The sequence below is a fragment of the Dromaius novaehollandiae genome, chromosome 1, assembly GCF_036370855.1.
Source record: "Dromaius novaehollandiae isolate bDroNov1 chromosome 1, bDroNov1.hap1, whole genome shotgun sequence".
In the NCBI taxonomy this organism is placed as follows: domain Eukaryota; kingdom Metazoa; phylum Chordata; class Aves; order Casuariiformes; family Dromaiidae; genus Dromaius; species Dromaius novaehollandiae.
Genome location: NC_088098.1, coordinates 14,133,610 through 14,148,442, shown reverse-complemented (window position 1 = coordinate 14,148,442; position 14,833 = coordinate 14,133,610). Strand labels below are relative to the sequence as shown.

Here is a 14,833-nt window from a genome sequence, read left to right as displayed (position 1 = left end):
ATTAAAAATTTTAACATCCTAAAAGAGCATAAAAGAGCTATATCAAATATTCAGGATGTAAATATGTACAGGCCAAACCAAAATATGCTACAGTAAGCACTGGCACAAGGAAAGCTCACAATATTTATAATGAAATGATGGAATTAATCTTTTCAAGAAGATTATACAGTATTAAGCTATAGAAGAAATATTTTTTCCTATCTCATCATTGACAGGCTAGTGTCACAAATATATGCTTGGTACTGCTTGGCAACATTTTGTTAATACTCTGTTCATTAATTTAACAAACTATCAAGAGAGTATGTTTAGAATGGGCAAGCATTATCTCTTGCATTTCATTTAATTAAAACTCTGCTCTAGCAATATGACAGTCAGCATTTCATGAAGGGAATTATTTTAAGGATGAAGGTAGAAAATATTTCAAAGTGCCCTGCTAAAACATGAAAGCATAATCTAAAATTACCCCTTCATACACTGTAATTTATCTATAATATTAAAGATGTTATTTCCAGAGTTCATAATTAATTGGATTCCACAGAGAAATTATTCAGGCTTTCCAGATACCAAAGCGATGCACAAAGGCACAAAACATAGTGCCAAAGGACAACCATAAACAACCACTGCGACTCTCTCGAATTACAACAATCGTTGAGCTTAATGTGAAACGAATACTGGCTGCCTTTTGTATGTGGCCATTACTCTGCTGCAAAGAAATTGCCATCGAATTTTGATTATATTGCCTTAATAAAAAGTAATGAAAGTGGCTCATGCTCTAGTGGCTTTCTTTTAAATGATACACGACAGTGATCTTGCAAAGGCCAGTATGCCACAAATTGACTGAGTATGACAACTCATCTGAGGAAGGCTACGTTCCACTACCACGATAGGTAACTGTAATGATGTTGGCTTGACTTCTTGCAAACGTTTTAACTAAACATTTTCAATAAAACACCATTTGGAAATTAGGTGAGCTTTTAAGACTTACCATCAATCCGACTAACAAGTTCTTCCAACATTTTCACTTTCTTTTGAATCCCTGGCTGCGCAAATGTGTAGTTATCCTAAAGAAGAGACCATATACAAGTGTAAGTTCCTGAAAAATTAAAATTTCTTTTCCTTCAATTACTTATCTAAACCGATATATTTCTCTACGTTTGCTTAAGTTATGTTTTGTTTTTACATTTCCTATTTCCTAGCATTCCCTATTTTTATCAGCAAAGCTCCTCTTCCTCTATATTTCTGTTTTCACTTACTCACTTTCACAATTTAAGCCATTTCCCTCCCCCACTTCTTTTTTGGTATGCCACAACAGGCTCCCTCCATTTCACATTCCTCATTTCTTGAGGTCACTAGACACCATAAGTCAACTGAACTACTATCTGCCTCAACTGCCATGGCAGCAAGTTCCAGTTCACCTACTAAATACAGAATCTGTATCTCTTTTATCTAATCTCATGCTAATTTTGTCAAGTGTCTTCTATTTCTTGTCTTGCAGAAGAGTTGGGTAACAATTCTACATCCAGCTTATCCACTTTCGTCATATTTAGACCTGGATCATATCCTCCTCTAGCTTCTTCTTCCCCAAAATACAGTCACAATAGTTTCTCCTGTGACAAAGGCCTCTGCCCCACCCTTCCCATAAACTTAGTTGTCCTTCTCTGTATCTTCTTTTATTCTACTACATCCTTCTGGAGATGGAGACACCAGAACTGTACAAAGTATTCAAGCTATATGGAAAACAAAAGTTTATACAGCAACAAAATGATGCTCTTGTTTTGTTCTCAGTGTCCTTTCCGATGATGCCCAGTGTTTTGTTGCTTTTAGGGCTGCTGTTACATGGTGAGTCAATGATTTTAAAGAACAGTCAGGAATGACACTAATATCTCCTCTGAGATGCAACTCTAGTATCTCCTTCTTGAGATATAACTGTCAGTTCTAAGTACAGTGTGGGCACAGTTTAGATTATTTTTCTCTAGAAAATAATTAAGTCCATGCAGAATGGACAAAATAAGAGCTTGACAAATAGTCTGATTTGTCTGAAGTGAACTAGAAGGCTGCTAGGGGGCACTGGAAGATACCAAAGAGGAAGTTGGGTTTTGGATATCCCATGCAGTATCTGTATGGAGCTTCAGGAAAGAATCAAAGAGAAAGGAAACACAAGATGATAAAGCAGACATCCAGCAGTCTGCACCGAGGGGAGTCTTTCTCATTGGAGAAAGAGAATGTAACATAGAAAAGCGTAGGAAACTTTCCGCACAGCAACGTGAAGAGAGTGATAAGACAGGAGAAAAAATGTGAGCTTAACCATGACCTTTGGATCAGGTCATGATTAGGCCATTCTCACCACAGAGAAAGCATCTTTGTTACAGAGCACAACTGCTTTTCCTCACGTTCTTTGGCCTGAGATTCTCTCCTCAAAAGGTTGTGCATGGGCATGTACAAGCATGAGCATGCAGAATCCCTGTTTTCCTTTCTGTTTTCTGAGAAACGAGAAAGATGCTTATAAATTGAGGACAAATCTCCAGTCCTACTTTCCTGCTTTCTAGTCAGCAGCACAATAACAGATTGTCCCTTAACCTTCTGTAACTGAATACATTTCCACATAATCATGCCCCCTAAACAAAGACTCTCACATTAAACTAAGACAGAAGCTAGAGAATACTTTTTTTTCCAAGAAATTCTGAAGTGCTGTGATCATTTGTTCCTGACTATAACAGTCTTTAAATAATTACAGTAAAGTTCTCTATTGGACTAACAGTAGCACTTTCACAGTTTGATAATAGAAATAAGTGTACTAACCAAAACGGTACTGACCAGAAAGCAAGGACAAATCATCGAACTTTCCACTGGAAATAGGCAGCCATTACATCTTGTTGGCATTGTATCTCAAACAGAACCTGAACATCCTCTATACTGCAACAAAAGGTCAAAATTGAAAGACTGAGAAGTCTCTCAGAAAATCTAATCCACCATCTTCTTATTTTGGTAGCAGAAAAACTATCTGGGACTTTCATATGAGTCTTGCACATTCCTAGATTAGAGTCAAAAATCACATCCAGGATGCAACATCTTTAAGAAACATTACATTCATTTTATTCACAGAACCGCATTCTAACAACAAAGAAAAGTGGGCTTGGGGGAATTTTTGTATACTGATTTAAGTTACTATTTCCAGAAGTAATACAGTGATCACAGGAGAGCAACAACGTACTGAATGATTTAATTTATAACAGATCTTGTGTAAAAGTACCTTCACACATTTAACAGCATAAATCAACCCATGGCTAAAGACACTTTCACTTCAATCATTACACTCTCTCAGGCAGCGCAACTCCCAACTGTGATGTACCAAGCTGAAACTTTTCTTTTTCTCAAAGCACCATTTATTCCATACACCTCGAAATGCAGTCCAAAACTGTTATCTTGGATTGTAAAATAGTTTGTTCTTCACTGTATCTTTTGCCTATTTATTTTCCTATTCAGTCCACTATTTCATCTGCAAATGAACAGTCTGGAGTCACTCTCTTATTTGTGCTAACTCATCTATTTGGAAAGATCCTTGCTGGCTAAGTCCTCCCTCTTCTAAATAAACTATGTTATATACATTCCCTTCTATAGTACTTGTAATTGACTTTCCAGAGTCTGTGAAATAGAGAAGGATTTTGTAAATGTAAAAAAAATATTCTACTAGCTAGTATTCTTACTCCTTTTGTGTTTCTGGAAGAAAAAGCTAGTAACGTAGATTTTAAAAAAATGTAACTCATGAAGTGTATGAGTTATTTCTCAAGGCAATACAGAATTAAGGTGGTTAAGATTTAAATTCCTCTATCATACAATTTAATTGGTGCTATCAGCTTTCAAATTCGGCATAGCAGTTCTTCAGAAGAACAAAGTTATTACATACAGCATTGACAACTCTTTTTACAACACCCTATGTTTTCAGTACAGTTTTTTTCACTAACCTTTGTAGGAAAAAAGTGCTCCAATATTCAGTTCCCCTACTTACTTCCCTTCACACCTGCGTGGAGGAATCTTTTGCTACACATCTTTCAGGTTTTCGTTATATTTCCTCATTTATTCCCTGTGTAACTTTGATCATCTCTATTAAGCAAAAGATGAACTCTGAAAAAGTCATAACGAACTGAAAACAGGATTGTCTTACCTTAACATAACTTCAGCAAACACTTAACATACTTATAGAGCCTTACACTTCTGAACACTGTTCTGGATGCACTCCAGTAAGTATTAACATAGGATGGAGCATGCATGAGTACACAACAGAATCTATGGTAAACATAAAAGATTTCTGCATTGACATGCAACATCTAAACTGCTTGATGTTCCCTTCATATAGCTTGCAACATACTTTCAGTGAAGTATGCTAACCTGCTTTCCAGCTGAATGGTTAATTTCTAGTTCAGTCTCCAACATGTAATTAGATTCACCTTACATTACAGAAGGCTAAGGCTTCACAGTATCATAAGGACTCAAAACTTGCTACACTCAGATCTTTGTGTTAGCAGTCTGTGCTTATTCTGTATAATCTAGTATACTCTAGCTTTCCTGCACATATAATTAAAAATAAAAATGCTGTCAGACCTAAAGAGAGACACTTTCAACCTGTTCTCAATAAATAATCTTTACAATTTAAAACAAAATATTTCAAGTGCAGCCCTCATTCAACATGATAAAACACATTAAAAAACTCAAAAATCATAGCCTACTTTCTTGTCACTACACATGCCACAGCACTGACAGCTGGCTGTACAAAATACCTCTGACTTATGATGGAACGCTAGGAAGGATGTAGATACTTTTTAAGTGTATGTTAAAAGTACTTCCAAAGCAACTGTTAAGTAAGCTCTACATATCTCCATGTTATTTTAACTTTAAACCTCTTCTGAAATACATACTACAGATAATTGATACGGATGAGTCCGTAATACATCTGAGAATTCTTTTCTTCTCAGCTTCTTGAGTTTTTCAAATACATGTGAAAAAAGGGATGTAAAAAAGTTTTGGTGAACATCATCCGTGTGCGCACATGTGTGTACAAAATACTTGTTGAAATGTATTGTATACACACACACGCGCGTATGTATCTCACCTATATTACTTTTTCTACTCATTCCTCAGGAAATATTTTCAAACATCAAAGAGCAACATTTCTTATTATCCTACACATCAGAAATGTCAACATTTCAGATTCTTTACCCTTCCCCACTGATTTATATTAGTTAAGATAGAATTTCAGAGTTTTAAGAAAGCTTTCCAGGATCAGAAAGCGAAGCAAATTTGGAGCTCTCTAAGCTCAGAGCCTTGGGGAGACAACACCCTCTGAACGAGGTAGTAGCCTTTACTGCACTACTTAATATATCATGCGTATGACCTTTACTACAGTTTTCATTATGAGAGAATATTTGCAGGTTTTGGTTAAAGACAGTCCACATCTTTTTCTTTAAATAGGTGATGATGGGATAATTTTACAGAGATGAAGGAAGCTGAAGAGGGAGAGGAAAGAAAACAACCTTTTATGTCATCAGTGAAGGAGAAAAAGAGCCAGCCAAGTTGAAAAGAAAAAAATCTGTCAATAATTTAACAATAATGACTTCAGCCAGGTGTAAATACAGGTACATTGCTTCTCATCTTTTCAGGTCAGATAAGCTGATCATGAGCAATTTACTGATGAAATTTTCAGTTTGCCTTTGTAAATGGTTCTGATAGTTTCAACACACAGGCTTCATGTGATTCTTCTCTTTTTTCCAAATGCAGTTTCACAATCGAAGCTTTTAAATATAATGAATACATCAAGCAAACTGTGTACTGCTTACACAGACCTCTGGTTTCTCTACTGATGTATAGTCAAGAATTCCTATATGTCAGTTTAGGTATGTTCAAGTATATTACCATATGAACAAAAAAAGACTAAGAAGTAAGCTTTCTGAATTTGTATATCTTTCTCATTATATCAGAAAGTGGTATTCTCAATTTAAAATTTTTAAACTGATTTAAGTACTTCACTTATTTCTGAATCTTCTAAGTGAACTCACCTTGTTATCTGTCAAAGTTAGGCAAATGGCAGGGGGGAAGCAGGAAGGGAAAAGACACAAGACACTAAGATACTGAGAACCACCCTGCATATAAACACCATCAACAGTAGACATGGGTTACCCAAAACACTTCTTGGAAGTTTGAAACCTCAGGTTAGTGATTACAGTATAGACTCAATCTTAAATGTAGTCCAGGAGAGAAAGAGCACACTCAAGAGCAAGCACACATATATATTTCGGATCATATATTTTGCAGATATTCCATAATTACTCCAAGATATCTTCTGCACAATAAAAGAGCTTTAAAGTCTTTGTAACAGTTAAGCCTGACTTTTGAAACCTTAAAGTTTCCTAAGCAGTAGGAAAGAGTTCTATGAAGCATTGTAGCCCAAAACTTTCTACACAGAAAAAATATCTTTTTCCTATATAAGATGATGGAAAATATAACACTATTAAAAACTAGGTACTGATTCTCATATTGCGTTATAATATTATCCATAGATCTCTGAACCAGAGGCCCAATCTTCTACTCAGCTATGCAATCAAAACTCAGTTTTATGCAAGTAGAAGTATTATCAGCTTCAGAAACTGTTAAAATAGCAATAAAAGAAGTGCTCAAGAGAGATTTTTGGATTATGGCCTAGGCCGGATGACCGTTCAAATCTGGATAAAAGCTAGAAATCCTGAATGAGAGCACTTACAATCCCAAAAGTTGATGCTGTAAATTTTAGCCAGAAGACAAAATATTTTATTGTAAAGCATACTGCTAACACTGCATATTTCATAGAAAACAGAAAACAATATTTTCTATATAAATATTCAGATCTGATTACAAATACACCTGCTGTCTTGAAGAAGTTATTTTTGAGAAAAGGCTAGAAAACTGTAAGCGTCGCCAGCTTCCAAAGAAATATAGGCTCCATACGAACTTCTGAACACACATCTCCTGAACACAAACTACAGTCCTCAGGACAAATCCCACCGATGCTCTCAATTTTGTACTTATCACCATTCTGGCAAAGAATGTGGCCTATTGTTAAAAACCTAAAATTGGCTATATTGGATCCAACAATTGGCTATATTGGATCCATGAACAAGAGAACTCAATAGCAAACAGCTCTAGATAAGCATAAGCGCAAGACAGCATGCAGTGATATATTTGCAGCGTTCTTCCACAGTTTCCAGTTTGCAGTGCTGGGGCTTTCCTCACGCAAGGTGTCTTTGTAATTAAAGCTGTTCAAAGATTTTTCTTCAACCAAACTTCAAACTGTCCAGGTTTTAAACTCATGTAAAAAGTTATGCATCCTTTGACAAGTAGCTCTGTGGCTTAGTTGCTTTCCATCTCTACTGATAGAATTGCTTAGTGATAGGCTTGAAAAGAAGAAAAGAAAAAAAAAAGTAACTACTCCCTCTTCACCTTCTTCACACAACTCTGCATTTTAGAGACTTTTATTGCTTAGCCAAGTTGTCCAAGATGAAGAACTTAATCCAAACTGTTCCTCATCTTTGATCACCCTTCTTTGTCCCGCTCCTTTTTTAAACATCCAATCCATCATTTTGAAGTGAGATGGACAGAAGAGATCAGAATAGCACAGAGCACACCAAACGCAAGCTCATCTTAAGTTTCAAAAATAGCAAAATGATGCTTTCTCTTTTGAGAGCTACTTATATTACCCTTCTCCTCTCTGAGTAAGGGACAATGCTTCTACCATGGCAGCTTAGTTTCTTTAAGAACTGTTGGCAAAGGTCTTCGTCAAAACGCATTTTGAAAATGCAATTAAACTGTAAATTTGTTCACAGGTTCACTGACTCTTTCAGAAAACCATCAGATTTGTCACCCATTACAAGACTTATGTAAAATATTCCATAGTATGGATTTTATCCTTTAACCATTAATTCTATTTCTTATTACAATTTCTACACACTTCACTGAAATGCACGCTTAATTTCTTGGTCTGTGTTTTTATGAATTCCCTTGAAATCATTTTCAAAAACTAATGCCATATTCACCCCCTGCCATTCTTCCCATACCAAAGCAGCTTTGGGCATTGATCTTCCTGTTTTAGATGCTTCCTAAGACTAGCCATTAGTAAAGACGCTCACAGTACACAGGCACAGACGTATTTCAAACTGAGCAGTTAGCAACTGCACTGGAAATTCTTACAGGAGATGCTGATTGACAGTATCTTGGTGATGCATTTGACTCTCAGACTGAAGGGACAGAATATAAGTCCTCTACTGGCAAATCAAACCACTCAGGAATTTCGAGAAGGTCCTAAAGGATCTCTCACTCTCTGGAGCTGGTGCCAAAACCAATAATTTTGTTGTAAAGTTTATTGTTGAGGCTTCTTCCTATTATAAAGTTCAGTGGCTTTACAAATGCTGAATTGAAAAGCAATGCTTCTGACTCGAAGCACAATTTACACTTGCAAAGTAGATACTGCTGCTATATAACTCAAGCTCATTGTTAATGATAGTCTCAGTGACGACAAGTTTAAAGGATGACTTATTCCAAAAATCTAAAATGCTGACATTTTTAATTCTCAGTCTTTGTTATATCAAGAGATTCAGGATCTACGCTGAAATAACGTACTATTTGTGCAAGGCTAGCTCATCAACAACCAACACAAAGACCTTGACCACTCAAGCTAAATCTACTCAGAACCAAACAGGAAGACCATCACAGGCATGCTTTTTCACATTTAAATTTTTCAAAGTTTTGAACAAACAATAGGAGACGTATTTTAACTAGTGTCGCATCAAAAGACCAGGACTAATATAATGATTTTGTTAAGTACAGTTCAACACTTAGTAGTAACAGCGATTCTACTGCCAAAGCTGGTGAAATAACTTCCTAGCATGGTAATAGGGTTCAATAAAATATTTTTTTTTCCCTTCAGGAACTGAGAAAGTCTTTAAAGAACTCTAAGAAGAGCAGCTTCAAACAGGCCTTCAAAGATTTGAAGGTCCTTTGGAAAAGGAAAGTCACACAGAATGACACTACAGTGCATGTGCTTTATCCTCAAACACACACATTAATAGCATCCATCCAACTTGCGTATCCCGCAGAAGAGAGTTATCTTGAATTGAGAAAGATAAAAAAATCTTACAGAAAAATTTCTAGACTCTTGTCCTACTTCAAGTATTTTCTTTTCCCCACTCCAAGTTTAAAAAACATTAAAACTAGCTATATCTAAACTAACGAATTACATAAAGAAAAGATAGGAGTAGGCATTTGAGCACAAATACAGAAAAGATTCTGGATAGAAGCGCCTGCTGGGGCATGCTAGTATTTCAGAAGACTTTAGTCTCAGATATGGGACCTGGCAAAGTAAAAGAGAAATACCATTCAGGTGTATCATTTGAGAAGTAATTACTAAAAATGTTGAAGTTGCCCATTTGTCATTAGAAGGAAAGCCATTCTGGAATCCTGAACAGGTACAAATGCCTACACTAATTGCAGAACGTATTTCTCAGAAGCAAATGACTATAACTTGCTGATTAACAAACTGGAAAAACAAAAACAAACAAAATTAGAAAAATATAAGCAAAAATAGAATTTAAAAATAATTATAATTAAAATTAACAAAAATATAGAAAATTAGAATTTAAATAATTAAACAAAATTAGAAATAGCCTTATGGAAGCCATTGATATTGAAAAAATAGGAGTAAACCCTAGCTATTGTACATACATCAGAATAGAATGCCCGGTTCAACACTAATCTCCCTTTGGGATAAGACAGAGTAGTTAGCAGTCATTAGCAGTCATCTTTATAGTTCCATATAGTATCATTCATGAAACCATTACAATACAAGTTGCATTTTCATTCTAAAATAAAAAGCTGATGCTTTTATAAGTGTTTAAAAACATGTTTCTGATCAAACAATCCATTCTGAACCTTTTATTTTCCTTAAAGCAGTTGCAGCTTAAGGAAAAAAGGAAAGACCTTACTTTGCCACTCCCAGGATGCAACTTGGACAAGACACTAACATAGACAGAACGGTTTGGATTTCCAGAAATTAGTAAACAGGAATTACCGTAGAACTTGCATCTCACAAGTGCAGCTACAGCGATAGTGGCTGCAAGACCTGTCACATAGCGTGAGTATGCAACTCAAACATTACAGAACTAAGTAGAGAAATAACCAATATTAGCACTTCTCAAAAATCCTGACAAGATCTCAACGTTTCAAAAACTGCCTGACAGTAGGACCTGTTTATGCAGTAAATTGAGCATGGCAGCAGCATATTCTTTCAATATCAGCTACTGTTAGTGAGGACTCTGAATACTTTTCTCTGGAGGCTGACCTATCAGTAACAGCGTATGTCCACATTTTCCCTGAACACATCACATTCTTCAACCTCTATTCACCTGGGGAAGGTGGGAGGAAAGGGTATTTTATCCATTTATCCAGGCTTTCCAGAAGGACTGGCCTGATACATATCTAGAAATCCTAGACATCATTGCTATCATTGCATCTACACAGGTGGTCTCTGCAGTCCCTGTGATACAGAAGCTTGACATGGGCATGAAGGCATATACACGATGCATGCACTAGTTTGTACGACAAGACAGATGCACTGACTCACACTACGCATTCCTTATGTACATCTGTCTTGGTTAAAGAACCCTTATTCCCGCACAACAGATCTGCCATTTATCGTAGCCCTGGCTAGCTGAAGCTAGTTCAGCTATAACTACCTAGCTATCCAGATGAAATGCAGACATAACCAAGAAGCTTGTAAGAATTTAATGAGCAAAAGTTACAAAGCAAGTTATTTTAGTGCTATTTTTTCTTAAAAACAAAGCACAGACCTTTGAAAGATTTTCCAAGCAGCATAAAGCCACTCCATCATCCATTTATAATCCACACTTGAGGCACACGAGAGCAAAAACTTTTCATAACTAAACAGTTAGAGAGAACTCTACAGGATTGCCTTTGCAACCCATAAATTCTGCTATTTAATCCACCATAGAAATAGCTAATATACATCTCAGTTCACTTCAATCCTCGGAAATGAATTATCTCCCTTTTATTCTAAAAATTCCCAGGCCCTGATAAATAATGATATTAATATTTTATTGCTATTTTTAATACATGTGGTTAGACCATTATGAAATGCATATATTTCCCTTTTGGTTATTTTATTACCATTACAAGTGAACTTAAAATGAAGAGTTATACCCAATTTTATGTATGAATTTTACGTTTGTAGGAGGCACAGATCAGCATGAACTTTTTATTTGAATGTTAATAGGACTCAGTTGAGGAAACTGTTATAAAGGATGATTTAGTAATAAAAAAGCTAATTAAGATAGATGTATGGGAATGTCTACTTAATTAACTAGAAAAACTACTTGTGGGATAAGTTCTGTTCTTCTCATGTCCACAGCCAGTATTTCTACAGGTAAAAAACGCAGAAGTATACATACATCATCTACAGTTCAGAAGTGTTCTGAAGAAGCATGATGAATTGACGTCTGAAGGATTTTTTCTTTTCAGTGTTCGAATTTGAAAGGCAAGATGAAATAATTTTGGTAATAAACCAAGCATTAAAACTAGAAACACGATTCTTACTTGATATATGAATGTATTAAAATACTATTACATAGATTTCAGGTGTGAAACTATCAAGTAATGTGTTGAAAATTATCAAAAATGGTGATCTTATTTAGATGTATAATGGCATATGGCCACACACAATTTTAGAAACAGGTTTTACAAATCTCCATTAGAGCATTTTGCAACTCTACAGGTTGGATACAAACTGGCTGGGAGGAGTTTTGTGGGGACCAGTGGTACTTGGTAGAAAGCAAGCTGAGCATAAGCCAGCAGTGTACCCCGGCAGCAAAGGCAGCCTCCTGGACCAGTAGACCAAGCAAAGTGATTACCCCCACTCAGCACTTATTATAGAATCACAGAATCACTGAGGTTTAGCAGGCTCCTCTGCAGATCGTCTAATCCGCCTCCACTCCCCTGCTCAAAGCGGGGTCAACTAGAGCAGGTTGCTTAGGACGGTGTCCAGTCTGGTTTGGAATGTCTCCAAGATCAGAGACTCCACAACCCCTCTGGGCAACCTGTTCCACTGTTTAAACACCTTTGCAGTAAAAAAGATTTTTCTTATGTTTAAATGGAATTGCTTGTATTTCAAGACCACATCTAGAATATCCATTTTGGGCCTCCCAGTACAATAAAAATATCAATAAACTGGAGCAAGGGCAAAGGGCCATCAAGATTCTCAGGGGCTGGAGAACATGCCCTGTAAGAGGCTGAGGGAACTGGGGTTGTTCAGCCCGAAGAAGTGAAGTCTTCGGAGGGACCTGAGAGCAGCCTGTCAGTACCTATGTTATCAAGAAGACAGAGACAGGCTTTTTAATAGTGGTGCACGGTGGGAGGATAAGGGACAACGAATTGAAACAGGAGGTTCTGTCTGGATATAGGCAGCAGCATTTTCATCGCAAGGACAGTCAAGCATTGGAACAAGTTGCCTACAGAGGTTTTGCACTCTTCACCCTAGTAGATTTTCAAGACCTGACTGGATAAAGCCCTGAACAATCTGGTCTGAACTCACAGTTGACCCTGCTTTGAGGAGGAGGCTGGACTAGATGATCTCCAAAGGCCCCTTCCAACCCAAATTATCCTTTGATCTTATGATTTTAAAAGTTCTTACGTGTTTTTCTGAAATAAGTAAGAAAAGCTGAAGTGAGGTGTAATGTTTCTGGGACAAAAGCTAGAGATTAAAATGCAGTACGTGGTCATGAAGCACCAAGGAGGAAAACCAGTACAGCATATCATCATCCAGAACTGACTGCTATAAAACATCATATATAACTATAGAGTACAAGGTTAATTGACACACTAGAAATACAAATTTATATTAAAAAAATCTCCATTTAGAGAGATTTCTATTTAAATCAATTTTTTTATTTCAACTAAGTAAGTTTTCTAGTCTGAAAGAGTGATAAGACATGTATAGCCACTTAGGAGCCTATAACCAGAGAGAACAAAAGAAAGCAGCAGCCCTGTGATACAAGATGTTCAGGAAACAGGTAAAATTGTAAAGTATGCTGGAGACTTGTATTTCTTTATCCAGCTTTCTTCATTTCAAGTAGATTTCAAGTTCTGGTTATTATTTTTCATATGTGGTCAAATATTTTGAAATGTAGCACTTTCGAGATTGAAATAAGCGAAGCAACATCTTTTAAAGAGGTCAAGATGACAAATTGACTATGCTTTTCAGTGCTGTTATACAAAAAAACTGAGCTACCACTCATTTGACTTTTAACCAGGACAAATACATCTAAAATACCCTCAGGCAAGCTCTCTGTTGACTCAATTTTTTTAACAGTTTTGTCAAAACAAAATGAAATTTATGAGTTTAATTAGTCAGTGGCCTTTCTGCAACATACCTTACCCAATGAAACATTCATATTAAAAGATAAGTGATATCAAAGAATATATCAAAACACTTTAAGAACATAAGTGCCAAAAGATAAGAAAAATCTATCCCAAAAATACTATCAAAATAAAGAATCTGGATGACATTAACTTAGTTTCACTGACAAATATTGTTTAAGCTTATAGGAATTTTTGTTCCTATTTGCACTTTATGATCATTGGAGGACATGATTGGAGGACAGCCTTTTTCCACACACCCACACATAAAACCTCCATGGTCTTCTCTACATTAAAACGACTTGGAGAAAGCAAATTTCTAATTTTTAAGCAGTTGTCCAAAACATTTCAAAATGAAATCAGGAAGGTTACATGAGATATATCAAAAGGATGGAATCCAAATAGCACCACAGAAGCACATTTCCATCACCTCTTCTTTTAAAGAAATGTTAGGAATGAATCAACTAAAATTATTTGCCATCCATGTAACAATTTCTACCATTATCAAAATAATACTGAAACAATTTAACAGAAAAGACCCTCCTCACATATCCAAGTAGCTCATTCGAAACCAGGGAATAATCAGAAAGAGAAGGTATGAACATCGCTTAAAAAATGAACAAACAAAACAAAAAAGATAAAGGAGGAAGGTTTTAAATATTTGTAAACATAACTTATTTTCTAATCAGCTCAGTAAAAACAAATGAACCCCGATTGCAAACATCTGCCTACCAAACATAGCTAAAACAATTCTTCCTTGCCAGTGCAAAGGAGAAACCACCACCAGTTAGAAAGCATCATATTTCCATCAAAGGTTGATTTTGGTCCTATAACAATTCAGGAATTCATTCTGAATGTTGTATACATTCTGTGTTTCCAAGATTGGTTTATTTTTGCTTTCTAGTAAAATTCAGAATGATTACCTTCAACGATACAGATCTGAAAAACAGATAATAGACGGACACTATCTGATGCCTTTTACAGCACAGAGCCTATAAAAGTTAATTCGGGTAACTTCGTTGAAAACCGAAAAGTACAAAGTCTACTTTATCATGGGTCAGTATCATGGCATAGTGTTTTACAATGCTAAATATAAAACACAGGTATGTTTGGCCTACCATTTAATTTATGCTAGGTTGTACAGTTTCCACCCTCACCTAAACACAACATGTTTAACTGCATATTTACTATTCCTTGTAGGGCCTTCTAAATCTTAATAAATTTATATGCCAACAAAGAAAAACACACATACATATAAATCACCCATTCTTAGTCTGTTACTTGCTTCATTTAACAGAGAACTGTGTCCATACTTATAGTCTCTGCATGTCTAAAAAAAGCAAACCACTCCATGAAGCAGTATAAACATCATATGCATTTTAAA

At 36.0% G+C, this 14,833-nt stretch overlaps 1 protein-coding gene across 3 annotated transcripts in view; it reads right to left on the bottom strand.

The window, feature by feature from the left end:
* The window catches only part of TBC1D22A (TBC1 domain family member 22A), a 193,342-nt gene that overhangs the window by 99,828 nt on the left and 78,681 nt on the right, over positions 1-14,833 (bottom strand). For all 3 annotated transcript variants that reach the window (XM_064506146.1, XM_026095360.2, XM_026095358.2), the window contains exon 10: positions 986-1,061. In XM_064506146.1, the coding sequence (XP_064362216.1) occupies positions 986-1,061 (76 nt within the window). The remainder of the gene's footprint in view (positions 1-985; positions 1,062-14,833) is intronic.